We start from the raw sequence: 13517 nt of genomic DNA, 5'->3' as shown, positions 1-13517 counted from the left end.
GTGTTGTCTTTTTTTATTAGATTGTCATCGATTGATTTGATTGTTTTTAAATAAAAATATTATTAAAAGTACTGCTATGGCATCGTCAATCGATAGAAAATATTTTACTCTTTTTCCTGTAGATGGCGTTATAAAATATTTAAAACAAAATTGTACCTACCAATAAAAACGATATTTACATTTTTTTAAATAATTGATATTTTTCACTTGTTTCAGATATTTTCATATTTACAATATCGATATCTACATATTTAAAAATAATATTCATGGGTACTTCATATTTGATATTTTTCACTTGTTTCAGCATCGTCTCCTATTTCTGAACATATAATATATACGAGTTCATTGATTATTAGGACTAGCTACTTACTAGCTTATGTATAAGATGATTTATAAAGATCTAAACCTAGCATTTGTTTCAGACTTATATGCGTGCCATTTATTTGCGTATATCTGAAGACATAACTACAGTAAAAGCTCGTTAATTCGTAATTGAAGGGACCAAAATTCGAAAAGTATTTTCAATTTCGAATTATCAAATACAAAAAAATACAAAAAATTCATCAAATCAATGGTAGATATAAATTTTTTTTAAACAATGAAAAAAACTAAAAGCGAAATTTGTATTTCGTTTTTTTTTTTTAATTTTCAAAATAATGATTTTTATCGAATGTCGAAACTTGAAAACTTGTCGAAACCGGGAAAAATTGTTGGAGGAACCAGAATATCAAAACAAAATTCGATTTATAGTGAAATTCGAATTACAGTGGTTCCGATTAATGAGCTTTTACTGTACACACAGCAAGCAACTAAACATTTGTACCTAAGTGTTCCGTATACTGTACATCAATATGTACATTATTATGTCACAAGTCAAACAATTAATGAAACGCCTGGCATTTGAGACCAATGCAAAACAGACACCATACACGCGCGAGACATCGCGGTATACAGGTGCAAATTTATAGACCTTCTGTACTGTTCTTGTTGGATTCTTATTGGGTTCAAAAACTGTATCAATTTTTTTTTTAACAAAAGTGGATCAATATCGTGTCATAAAATTATAACATTTGTGCAAAATGGAAAGAGACGGTATTTCGTTTTTGGAATCAGTGTTCAAGATTTTAAAAGAAGGGGGTGTTTTTCATTCGTCTGATTTTCCGGTCGTTCAGTTCGAACACCCGTTGGCTTTGCAAGTGAGATATTTTTCAATGTTTTCAAAGAATATTTTAAATGAAATTGAAAGTGACGTTAAATTATCTACTAATATCACGAATGGATTTTAAAACCATCTTTAAAGAACTTAAATACTATTTCGACTGCATTCAAAATATAATGTATTTTTGGATAGTGGTTGATAATTAATCTTTAATATTTAAAAAATACTTCTTTATAGGGGAATTCTTATAATGCATCCAAAAGGTATCCTGATTTTTTTTCAAGTCATTAAAAAGCATAACCTAATATGGTATTTTTACTTACAAAGGTTTTTTTTTTTAAATCTTTTTGTTTAATAACATGCAATGCAATATTTTTATCCAATAGACAATACATAATAAACGATTTTGACCCGAGAAATCTGAAATAAGAAGCATCCTTGCATTAAAATAAATTTTATAAATTCTTGAATCCACATGTGTAATGGTAAACCGTTCACAAACATTTTGTTTTCCATACTTCAGTTTACTCTTATAAATAAGTTTTTTTACAAAAACCGTTAAAACGTTAAAGCATGCGGTGCAGCTTATATTATGTATTAAAAAAATATAAATACTTGTGTTTTTTTTTATTATTTACACAAATATTTCAATTTCATACTATTTCTACGAGCCTAAGCGGCTCATTATTAGAAATAGGTATAAAATTGTGGTAGAGTGGGTTCGAACCGAAAACTCTGACTTAAGAGTCCGCGACACTAACCACGGGACCACAACCCGACACATATACTAGTATCATAGAATATTTTCCTAATATTCGAATATGGATGTAATTCCATTTAATACTAAAATGTCATTCTTTGATACAAATGACATATAGGTACATTAAACTCTTGATCTGATTTACCGACTTTGTCATATGGGAATGGGACAGTATAACGTTTCGTGAAATAAAATAAGTAGGTACTCGTATGTGTAAGTGGGTAAATAAATTTTATAGAAGAACACAATATTTCATTCGTCTTTTTTTTTAGTTTGATGTATTATCTCATTATTTAACATCTCATCTATCTGCTATAAAAATGTAATTGTGTTTTTTTTGTTGTAAAAATAGTAGGCCGATATTCCTCGTGTTTTGTTGGTAAAAAAAATTAGGTATTAGGTCCACACAAAAGCATATAATTAATTTATATTTGTTACAAGTTTTGTACTATTTTAGCGTCAATAATTATGTATTATTATGTGTATTAAAAATGAAAGACCGATGTTTGATAAGTGGAACATAACCATTTAATTTTTGCAAGTCTAACGGATTTCCTGCTAAAAATTAATTGGCGGAAATGGAACTTGTTATGACTCCAAATTAATGAATCATATTGTTGACCCGTGTTTTCTCGTTATATTATGTATGTATTTCCTAGGTAGAGCACCGGGCACCCGCGTTGTACGATGAACATATATTATGATGTACAACATAGGCACTACATTTAATAATATTTCTAGGGTGATCAGAATACTTAATGTATGCGGGTAAACTCAGTCCCATATTAGAAATTCTATCGATTATTTGCGAGAATAATGTCGCATATAGAATTTGGTGATTTTTCAGGGACGAATCAGATGCGCTATAATTAGTTAAATCAATGTACTATTTTAAAATTATTTTATGAAATGAAGTCTTGACAATACGTAAATCTACAATACCACATAATGTGCAACTGAGATTTTTCTAGAATACTTCAGAAATTTCATTATTTGAATTAACGTGAACGAGCAATATATGCTGTGGCGGTATTAGCATTTTTTCTAGGTGGATCAAATTTTTGGTATAAAATTCGAGATACATTTATAATCGATTGATTATGAGAATGAAACTACTGATATAATTTATTAATTTATTAACACACGGTAAGGGTGCATATCATAAGTAATTTAAAAAATAAATTCTTCATCAATAAACGCACGTCCTAAAAGCTACTACGAAATGAGATAGGTTTTCAATTTGGAAATATAGACGTTGACGCCACTTGAAAACAGTTATGTTTTTGTAAAAAACGGTCGGATTTATTTTTGGTAGATAGGTTCGGTGGAATCACTTTCCATGTGGTCAGAAATTATATTAAAAAGGAATTTAGGTAAATAAATTTTGTAAGCACTTTTAATCCATAGTCATCCATCTTTGTCACGAAATTATGTGTTTTTAATAAATAATTGTTATTTTTTTTTTAGGAAATTCTAAAGCTTTCACTCGAAGATTCAGAAGAACCTAGTGACGATTTAAATCTTCGAAAGATTTGCGAAGCGGTAGTCAAATACAGCGTCAAAACTAGTCATCGTAATTTCCACAATCAGCTCTATGCAGGACTTGATAATTACGCTCTGGCCGGTTCTTGGATTACCGAAGCGCTTAACACTAGCCAGTAAGTAAACATATTTGTAAGTCAAATTAGATATTATGTACATATTTTTACTATACATACAACAACTGTATAGTAAAGATTTTTCGACATTGAGTAAAAATATTAAAATCATAGAACTGTATTTTTGTTCCATATCCAAAAAGAGGAAACAAAATATTGAAATGATTTGTTACATATCTGGATATGGAACAGGACAAAAGTAATGAGTCAATAACTTATGACTCCTCCATGGTCATTATCATCATGATCTTTCAACTTCAATAATAATAATCATATCAAGTCATTAAAATAATCAACAATTATTAAATAAAGGTTAAAGGAATGCACGCAATTACCAGATAAAGCAAATTTATAATGTCGACTCTAGCATAAAATAAAGGTTTGCACTGATTTTTCATCCTAAATTTGTAAACTCCGCAGTTGCGTACTATATTTGTAAATAAATCGTTAACTTAATAACTTAGATATCAGTTATGTTACATTAAATCATATTTAATTTATCCGTAAAAGATAAACAGTGCAACGCTTTCAACACGTGGGTTGTAAGTGCAAAAGGAAACAAATCTAGGAATGAAATAATAATTATCTATTGGACTTGTAACTCCTTTTGATAAAAATTGAGATTGGTTGTAACCAGTTTTATTAAACAACATTTGAATATGCAGGGTTTTTTCAATCAAAAAAGGTCCCGGAACTCACTTCATGTCAAGCTTTTTACTAAAAAAATATTTCATTTAAATATTCAATACGATATGTTATCATTTTGACGAATTATAAAAATATAAATTATATTTTGTATATTAAAAGCATTGTTAACTTTGCGGGATGGTAATAAAGTGGTATTACACAAAGTGCACGATGAATGATAAGGAGAGTATTAATATATATTTTATTTACGTAAGCGCAAATATTGTTTGTCTTATTAATTTTTTAAATTAAAAAAAAATATCCTTGAAAAAAGGTGCTGGAACGCCGTTCCACTGCGTTACGTGAAAAAAAGCCCTGTGAATATGTATGTTTATTTGTCTATCAATCGCGAGGTTTATCACAATTCTCTTTCAGGTATACCTTTGAGGTAGCTCCCGCATTTACCTTAGCTGAGCTCGCTGTCTTGACCCGTTCATCCCAGTTGTTTGGGTTTGATGGGGCCGATGGTATATTCTGCCCTGGAGGAAGTATGTCAAACATGTACGGGATCGTATTAGCCAGGTACAAGGCCTACCCGAGCGTCAAGGCTGAAGGGGTTGCCAGTCTACCTAGGCTAGTTGTCTTCACATCTGAAGATGTAAGTAAGAAAAGACTTCGAAATTTAACTGATAATGCAAAAAAGGCAAATTCATTCACATTTTCTTCCCACTCTCATTTATAATTCCAGTCTCCCGAGCCAAAAATTATCCGGTTAATGGCTGACTTGAATTTCGTAATTGACATGATTATAATTCACAGAGTATCTATGATTTTATAAATGTGCCTAGAACTAAAAATTTAAAAATAGTAAATTAAGGGGTGGTGCTTAAAAGCATTTGATAATATTGTACATTTGATCACTCCAACATAACTGTTACTACCAACAGAAAAACATTTTCGCAATTCGTAATACGTACCTTTGAAAAGTAATTTTTTAAGGCCCAGTATTCGATAAATCGCAAATAAATTATCTTTAAGCCCAGGTAACATTTGAAGTAAACGATTGTGTCGGGTTGTGGTCTCGTGATTAGTGTCGCGGACTCAAGTCAGAGTTTCTCGGTTCGAACCCACTCTGCCACAATTTGATACCTATTTCTAATAATGAGCCGCTTAGGCTCACAGAAATAGTATGAAATTGAAATATTTGTGTAAATAATAAAAATACAAATATTTCTCTTTTCTTAAAAAAAAAATCGTTTCTGTATTAAAAAAATAAGTTTTTCTTCGAAATAAATATACGGTTTTGAAAAGAAAAGAGCCATTAAAAGGTAAGAAGTTATAAAAATCGATATATATTCTAAAGAACAAAAAAAAGATTCTAAAAAAATGGGAGCGACCTATCGTCCGGCTTTCAGCGTTGCCGGACGCTTAATAAATTCGTCCATGAAAATGATAATTTTAACAAAGATATGCATATTGCACGACGTTTAATTATTACGTAGTTTAAATGTGTTTTTTTCATTACAGAGTAACTATTCCGAATGTCATAGTGATATTATTTAAGATTAGTTATTAGCGTGCCTCCGTAGTGTAATGGTCACTACGCTCGGCTAACGATCTGGAGGTCCCGGGTTCGATTCCCAGGGGGGGTCAAATGAATATGAGTGATTTTTTCACTCTAATATTTATTCAATATTACCCTGGACTGGTACCTGAAGCGGAGGGCTGATCACCTTTCCTTCGTGTGTTAACGATCAAGATAACACTGTGTTTGTATAATGCAGTGCCCTATGCACCATTGGGGTGCGGATAAGGGTTTGATTTTTTTTATTAACGTTATTTTCATTTCAGAGTCACTATTCTGTGCAAAAAGGTGCTCACTGGTTGGGTTTTGGAACGAACAACGTTGTAAAAGTTGCCACAGACTCCAGGGGACGCATGATACCAGCAGAATTGAGAGCTGCTATTTTGTCAACCAAAAAAAATAATGGTGTCCCATTGATTGTCAACGCTACGGCTGGCACCACGGTGCTAGGAGCTTTTGACCCATTTGATGAAATAGCTGATATATGCAAGGAATTTAGCATTTGGATGCACGTCGATGTACGTATATGATAGGATATTTAAAAGTAAATATTTTAATAATATATTTTGTAATATTAAAAACATTGTTAACTTGGTGGTATGGTAATATAACACCATCTTCACTTTGTGTAATACCACTTTTAACCGGTCTTCATTGAGATAATCTAGAAAAATTATGAATAAGTAAAGCAATTAATAAAGTCTTAACCATGATAAATAGCCACTTAAATTTAACTTCAAGTCGATTATTTAAAAAAAAATATTCACTTGTATAATACCAATTAATGAGTTTTATTTCATTACATACGACTAGTTTCGAAACTACATATGTTTTCATCTATAGGTGAAAAGTAAAAGTTTTACTTTTCATCTGTTGATGAAAACATCTGTAGATTTCAAAACTAGTCGTGTGTAATGAAATAAATTCATTGAGTGTTATTAAACGAGTGTTTATTTTTTTAAAATAATTAACCTGTCATTCCAATAAGTTAATGCCGAATCAATAAATAACTTCAAGTCCGCTATTAAAAATATTCCCGTTGTGATTCCTTTACCTTATTTCGCTCTCTTTCGAATAAAAATAATTTTAGTTTTTTATAACTAGCGGACCGTAACAATTTCACTAAAGTCTACATTTGACCTGTTGGTGGAATGATTATTCCGAAACCGGTATTCATGAAGTAGTGTATTTAAGTGGTATTACACAAAATAAACAATAGATAAGGACAGTGTTATGATAATAATAATCCATTTTACTTGTCGTTTAACCATTGCACTTTTTTTTGGTGGTACATGTTACTGATCATATAGACTAGAAGATGCATCAATGCCTCTATCCGCCGATAGCTAGAGATTTTCGTTATCATTAATTTTATCATCTCAGGAAAAAGGATAGTTTAACTTGATGAGTTTGGCCTTGTCAGTAATGTAGAGCAAAGATTGATCATTTTGTCTTCATATATGTAAATAATGATCATGTTATCAACGTGTCCTATTGACCGTTAGGTGCAGATAGATATCAGAAGAAGATCTATGATTAAAACACATAAATTATTACATATGTACGTAATATATGTATATAAGTAAGTATGTATATGCATATTATTTTTTGACATTTCATTCAAGATGAAGAATATGGAAGCTTGGCCATTTACGGGGCTGACGACCGTCATATGCTGGTTTGAGTGATCACTTTACACACGTGTTACATTCACCGATTCTACTCATTATTGACAACCACAATACTCAAATTCTTGGAAGTTCTATATATATGAACCAATTTTGAAACATTGTTCTTGAATCACTAGAACTTCACGAGATACATCTATTAGTAAGAAGCTTTTTACTGAGCAGAAACTCTTTAATTAGTACGTGAGGTACTAATACTGGATTATAATCATACACATGAGAAACGCCAGAAAATATGATTTTCGTTTTTATTATTTAAGCTTATAATTTGACCAGATAATTTATTTACAACATTTTGAGTGTGTCCAAATACTTGTTCACAAAATATGAATTATCTCCAATTACAGGAGTTATTTTCATATTATTTTTTGACAAAAAATAATATGAAAATAACTCCTGTAATTGGGGATAATCTAGATATTGTGAACAAGTATTTGGACACACTCAAAATGTTTTATATATTTATGTTTGTAATTATTAAAATGTACGAAAGTAAAAGACAAAAAAAATCATAGTGATACATTTTTTATGTCAGTATACCGTAGTTAAATATAAAAAAACACTAACACGAATTATTATTTCAAGTGCTGACACCTGTGGCGTTAAAATATTTTTTGAGAGGTGTAAATAAGGACAAGATAAGATGGCCGAGAATTTTCCGATTTGAACGCTCGCTAAAAAAGCATAGCAAATATTTAAACTGCAGTGTTTATTTAAAAAGTTACTTATATAAATATGGGTTAGATATACATGAAACCTATACACATGCACCAACTAGATATGGGCGATGGAAATAAAAACCGAAAAAATAATCTAAATCGAAAAAAAGTCGTAACTTAATTCGGTTTTTGATTCGATCTTTTAAATCTACTCACTTGGTTGCGTATTGCGTATTTTGTAGCTCTTAATACATTAGACGATTTGAATTATGGCAGCATTTTGAGTGTGTCCAAATACATGTTCCAAAATCTGGATTATCTCCGCTAGGGAGCTTTATCTATTCCAACATAGATGTTGGCAGTGAACTCAAATCAGCTGTTTCACGAGTTTGATCAATATATCTAGGAGTTCCAAAAATTTAGTAGTGTGGTCGTCAATCATGGGTAGAATTAGTAAATGTTACACTTGTTTAAAGTGATCACTTAAACCAGGCTGTGACGATCGTAAGCCCTGTAAATGCCCATATTCCTCTTCATCTGTGTTGAGATGTCTTTTTTAAAATTACTTGAGCTCAAAAGAATTATAAACCAAGAAATAGCAACAGATACCATTTCAATAGGGCAACCAAAATAGTTACTGTCACCTACTAGTCACATCTCTAGTACCAACTATAAAAGGTCGTTATACATCTGTAGGCAAAACGAGCGAGCGTTTTTGCCTAGAATTTTCACTCATGAATTACATGAAATAATAGTAACTTTAAACATAAAGAGTAAATCCACTCACAAGTAGGCATAGGCTATGAAACTTATAAAGTTGAAGCCTGAGTAGGGACATGATAAACGGTGTTGCATCAGCCGTAGCTATATTTCAGAGTCACTTGGACGTTAGGTAATTAAAAAAAAAAAAGTAGGCAAAACGTTTTTTTTTCAATGCTTTTTTTAGAAATAAATTATTTTAATTTGATTTTATGTCTGAGACCTTTATAGGTTTAGAACATGATTTTTGCAATACATTAGATTTTTTTAAATCATAAAATTAAGCCATAGTATTCATATTCCAGGCATGCTGGGGAGGAAGCTTAATAATGTCGAAGAAATATGCTATAAACCTGAAGGGGATTGAGAGGTAAGATAGCAATATAAAGGGGTAAGATGGCAGCTAAACAGAGATAAAAATCTTTTATGTTTTTACTCTTTTGAAAGTTGGAAATAAATGACTGAAAACTGAATGTTTAAATTTTTAAATATTTAAAAACAGTCTTTGAAATTGCATTCAATTGTTTAAGTTTTGTAATATCGCTCACTCCTTTCAACAACGTCATATATAAAATAACTTGTTTTTTTAGGAGATTGTTTTAAAAGTTTAAAAATATAATACAATGTATAATAATAAAAATAAATATCAAGCCACTTATTGAACTTCTTACTGTACAACAGATCTTTTTAGGTAAAACCTGAATGTTTTTTCTCCATTTGAAAAATATTTAGTATATTTAAAAAATTATTAAACAGTACCTTTTCTTCAAAATGCAAAACAAAACACTTTCTGCCCTGTAGCAGGTAAATATTAAGTAGAAATATGCCTCTTTCGTTGGGATATAGTACATTTTCTAGGCATTCCGAAAACATGCACAACTGAAAATTGACGATTTTTCATATGTGACGTTGTTTAAAGGAGTGAGCGATATCAATTAAAATTAATTAAATTAATTGTCAATTAATTTGATTAAATATCAATTTATTTTCAACATAAATTTAATTGTCACTTTAGAAAATAGAGGAATTTAAATTTGGGTCTTTGCGATGCCTGGTCTAAAGTCTCCTTTTTATACGAATTTGTACACAAAATACAAAATGTTTCCCTCTGATTTTAGGGCTGATTCAATGTCGTGGAATCCTCATAAGATGCTCGGAGTACCTCTGCAATGCTCTATGTTCCTGGTTCGCCATGAAGGAATCCTCCACTCAGCGAATTCTGCCGCTGCTAATTATCTCTTTCAGCAAGACAAGTTCTACGACGTCTCTTATGATACAGGAGACAAGAGTTTGCAGTGCGGCAGAAAGGTACTGGTAGAATTCTTAATTCATGAGATGTGATTTTATTTATGGTTACTGTAGCTTATCTACTCAATATTTATGATTTATTATATCATACACTGGATTATTCACCCCACAGATGAGATGTCAATATTATAGATATCTCAACTTGATTTGAAATATCTATCGTTCCACTAAATAAATACTTCACCAATTTATCAACTGATGGCGCTACAATCAGTTATACATTTTTCTAAACATATCGAAAATCATACATGTTATAGTTTTCGAGAACATTACAAATATACGTATTTCAGGAATTAATGCAATATGGATGTTCAATATTGGGCAGAATGGTGAACATTACACAAGTGTATAAAGTGATCGCTTAAGCCAACCAAATGCCAGGCCGTAAGCCCTGGGATACTCAGACTTCCATCTTCTCTCATTTCAAGGAGAACAATAGATGTTTCATATCATAATCAGGGCTTTTTTAAATAAAAATTTCCCGGAACTCGCTTCATATCAAACTTTTTACTAATCAAATATCATTTAAATATTCATTACAATACCATATTTGATCATTTTGACGAATTAAATAGATACATATTGTAATTACGTAAGCACAAACATTGTTTCGTCTAATTGATTTTGAAAACTAAAAAAAATATGTCCCTGAAAAAAGGTGCCGGAACGCCGTTCCACCGCGTTACATGAAAAAAAGCCGAGCCTATATAATATTGACATTTTTTCCACTGTTTACTTCGATGTTGATATCATCCATCATAATTTTTCTAGATATTTATCTATATATCATGTGGATAAAATGCTAGCTCAAGTGCTTAAACTTCTAAAGGCATCAGTAAATGGTATTTGAAGAACAGATAATGTTTACTAAGTATCTACTTTTAATGTTCTCAGGTTGATGCTTTCAAGCTCTGGCTGATGTGGAAGGCACGCGGAGAAAGTGGCTTGAGATCTCTTGTAGAGAACGCAATGCAATTTTCGGAATATTTTAAGGAGAGGATCAGTAAGAAATCTGGTTTCGAACTCGTGATGTCCGAAACGCAATTCACTAATATCTGTTTCTGGTACATTCCCCCCTCATTCAGGGGGCTTGAGAGGAATAAAGAATGGTGGGATAAAATGCATTTGGTAAGATTCAAATACAGTTATGTAACGATAAGTTTAATGACACTACTGCTACCATCACACTGTTTCTCCGCTTGGGTAGGCAGAGAGGATGAAATGCCACACTCTTCTGTCCTGATATACACTCCTCGCTTCCTTCCCATCCACACATCTAGTCATACATGCCCTCCGATTACGTAGACTTTTTACACCCCCAGGTTCTAGGTTCTGATTGATCTGATCCTGCCATGTCTTTTTCGACTGTCCTCGTTCTACTCCCCCATTCACACTCGTCACATATATTTTCTTAGTCATTCTCTCGTTATCCGTTCGTTCCACATGTCCATAGCACCTAAAAGAATTCTTCTTAATCTTTTCAACTATCCCTAGTTCAGCCTTACATTCCTTTCTTATATCTTCATTTTTAATTCTGTCATGAAATGATTTTCCACAGATTCGTTTGAGGGAGCGCATTTCGATGGCGTTCGCTCTGCTTTCATCCTTCCTTTGCCAGTTCCATGTTTCGCTGTAAATTGAACGATTGAAAGAATATATTTTGTATGTCATTTACCCTAGGTACAATATTTCAGGTGGCGCCAAGAATCAAGGAACAGATGGTAAAGGAAGGGAATATAATGATCGGATACACCCCTATGGACCACAAGGGTTACAAGAACTTCTTCAGGGTAGTTCTTAGCTGTCATCCACCGGCAACATCCTCCGATATGGATTATATTATAGACGAAATTGAGAAATCGGGAAAATATATTCCGTTTGAATGAACCAAAAACAAATAGAAAATGTTCAGATACGAAAGTTATAGTTGTAATAAAAAGCAGTAGCTTTTACATAATAAAAAAATGCTTAAGTAATATTATGTACCTGCATGTATTTTAAGGTACTTATTTATATTTTCTTCTTCTAATCCTTATCCACACCCAATGGTGCATAGGGCACTGCATCATATGGACGCAGTGTTATCTTAATCGTTACTCACATGAATTGTTCAAGGGTGATCGCTTCTGCGCTTCTGGGACTAGTCCAGGGTAATATTAAATGAATGTTAGAGTATAAAATCACTAATATTTATTTTCACCCCCCCCCCTGGGAATTGAACCCGTGACCTCCAGCACGGTAGCTAAACAAGCTAACCATTACACCACGGAGGCGGACAAATTTCTATAGTGATGTTATTAAACGAAAACAATTTTTAAACATAAAGCCAGCTACCCTAATCGTTGAGATAAAACTTCATACTCTATATTTTGACCCTTACGCGCACAAAATGGTGCATAGGATACTCCATCAGATCTCCGCAATGTTAACTTGATGGTTTATTACATGAAGGCGAGTTGATAAGTCCTGCGCTTCAGGGCTTTTCCTCCATGTTAATATTACCTACGTACATATTAGAGTGTCAAAATATGTGACCTAATTAATTAGACCATCTCGTAACCGAACTCAGGACTTTCTGTACGGTAGCCAAATACCCTACTACTAAAAACCTAAATGAGCTTTTGAGCGTCAAAATTATCAAACATGGCTACCTACAGTTTTTGTCGTCAAGAAAGTAAAAATTCATACAAGGACAAGGATTAATTAGGAGGATGATACTACTACTACTACTACTACCTTCACGCCGTTTCTCCGCAGGGGTAGGCAGAGATGATGGAACGCCACACTCTTCTGTCCTAACATACACTCCTCGCCTCCTTCACATCCATACATCTAGTCATACATGCCCTCCGATTACGCAGACTTTTGACACCGCCAGATTTTAGGTTCTGATTGATCTGATGAGAAGTTATATAATGTGTTATATAAAATGTAATAAATAATGTACACAAATAATTAAGTCATGTAGTAATCTGTTTCCAATATATTCATATGAACGGCCTATTACAAGTCTGAAGTACTCTAAAAACTCCCACCATATTCCCAGTTCCATATAGAAACTATTAGTTTCCATTAAAAAAATAAAATCTTATATTGGTATTTACTTAATCATGCAAAGTTTTTCGCGATCAAAGATAAAAATGATCGCATAGGGTACTAAAAAATATGCAGTAAAATATATTCTTTTCATTTTTAATTAAAGTTTTATTTGGCATATACCACTATTTCTTAAAATGTACTGTGACACGTGTTTCGATGCATTCCGCATCATTCTTAAGCACCGAGAATATGCGGAATGCATCGAAACACGTATC

General features: G+C 32.1%; 1 protein-coding gene across 1 annotated transcript; it reads left to right on the top strand.

Annotated features, from left to right (window-relative positions):
- Positions 1 to 891: 891 nt before the first annotated feature.
- Positions 892 to 12383, top strand: LOC148303836 (acidic amino acid decarboxylase GADL1-like). Its single transcript, XM_088269296.1, has 8 exons — positions 892 to 1196; positions 3387 to 3577; positions 4640 to 4862; positions 6056 to 6307; positions 9201 to 9265; positions 10014 to 10203; positions 11098 to 11331; positions 11898 to 12383. Exons 1-8 carry the CDS (start codon positions 1080 to 1082, stop codon positions 12087 to 12089), a joined length of 1464 nt encoding a protein of 487 aa, XP_088125422.1. The 5' UTR covers positions 892 to 1079; the 3' UTR covers positions 12090 to 12383.
- The last annotated feature ends 1134 nt before the right edge of the window (positions 12384 to 13517 follow it).

This window comes from Brachycentrus maculatus, unplaced genomic scaffold (genome assembly GCF_059751285.1).
Source record: "Brachycentrus maculatus isolate JH-2025_06_01 unplaced genomic scaffold, ASM5975128v1 h1tg000344l, whole genome shotgun sequence".
Lineage (NCBI taxonomy): Eukaryota > Metazoa > Arthropoda > Insecta > Trichoptera > Brachycentridae > Brachycentrus > Brachycentrus maculatus.
Note: the sequence above shows the minus strand (reverse complement) of the source record. Positions and strands in the feature narration are given on the sequence as shown.

What these genes read in the sequence shown, in the direction of transcription:
- LOC148303836 (XM_088269296.1), top strand. Translation starts at nt 1,080, where the DNA reads ATGGAAAGAGACGGTATTTCGTTTTTGGAATCAGTGTTCAAGATTTTA. An exon ending in GTTTGCAGTGCGGCAGAAAG is followed by an intron (nt 10,204 to 11,097) that starts GTACTGGTAGAA and finishes TAATGTTCTCAG; the next exon opens with GTTGATGCTTTCAAGCTCTG. An exon ending in GGTGGGATAAAATGCATTTG is followed by an intron (nt 11,332 to 11,897) that starts GTAAGATTCAAA and finishes ACAATATTTCAG; the next exon opens with GTGGCGCCAAGAATCAAGGA.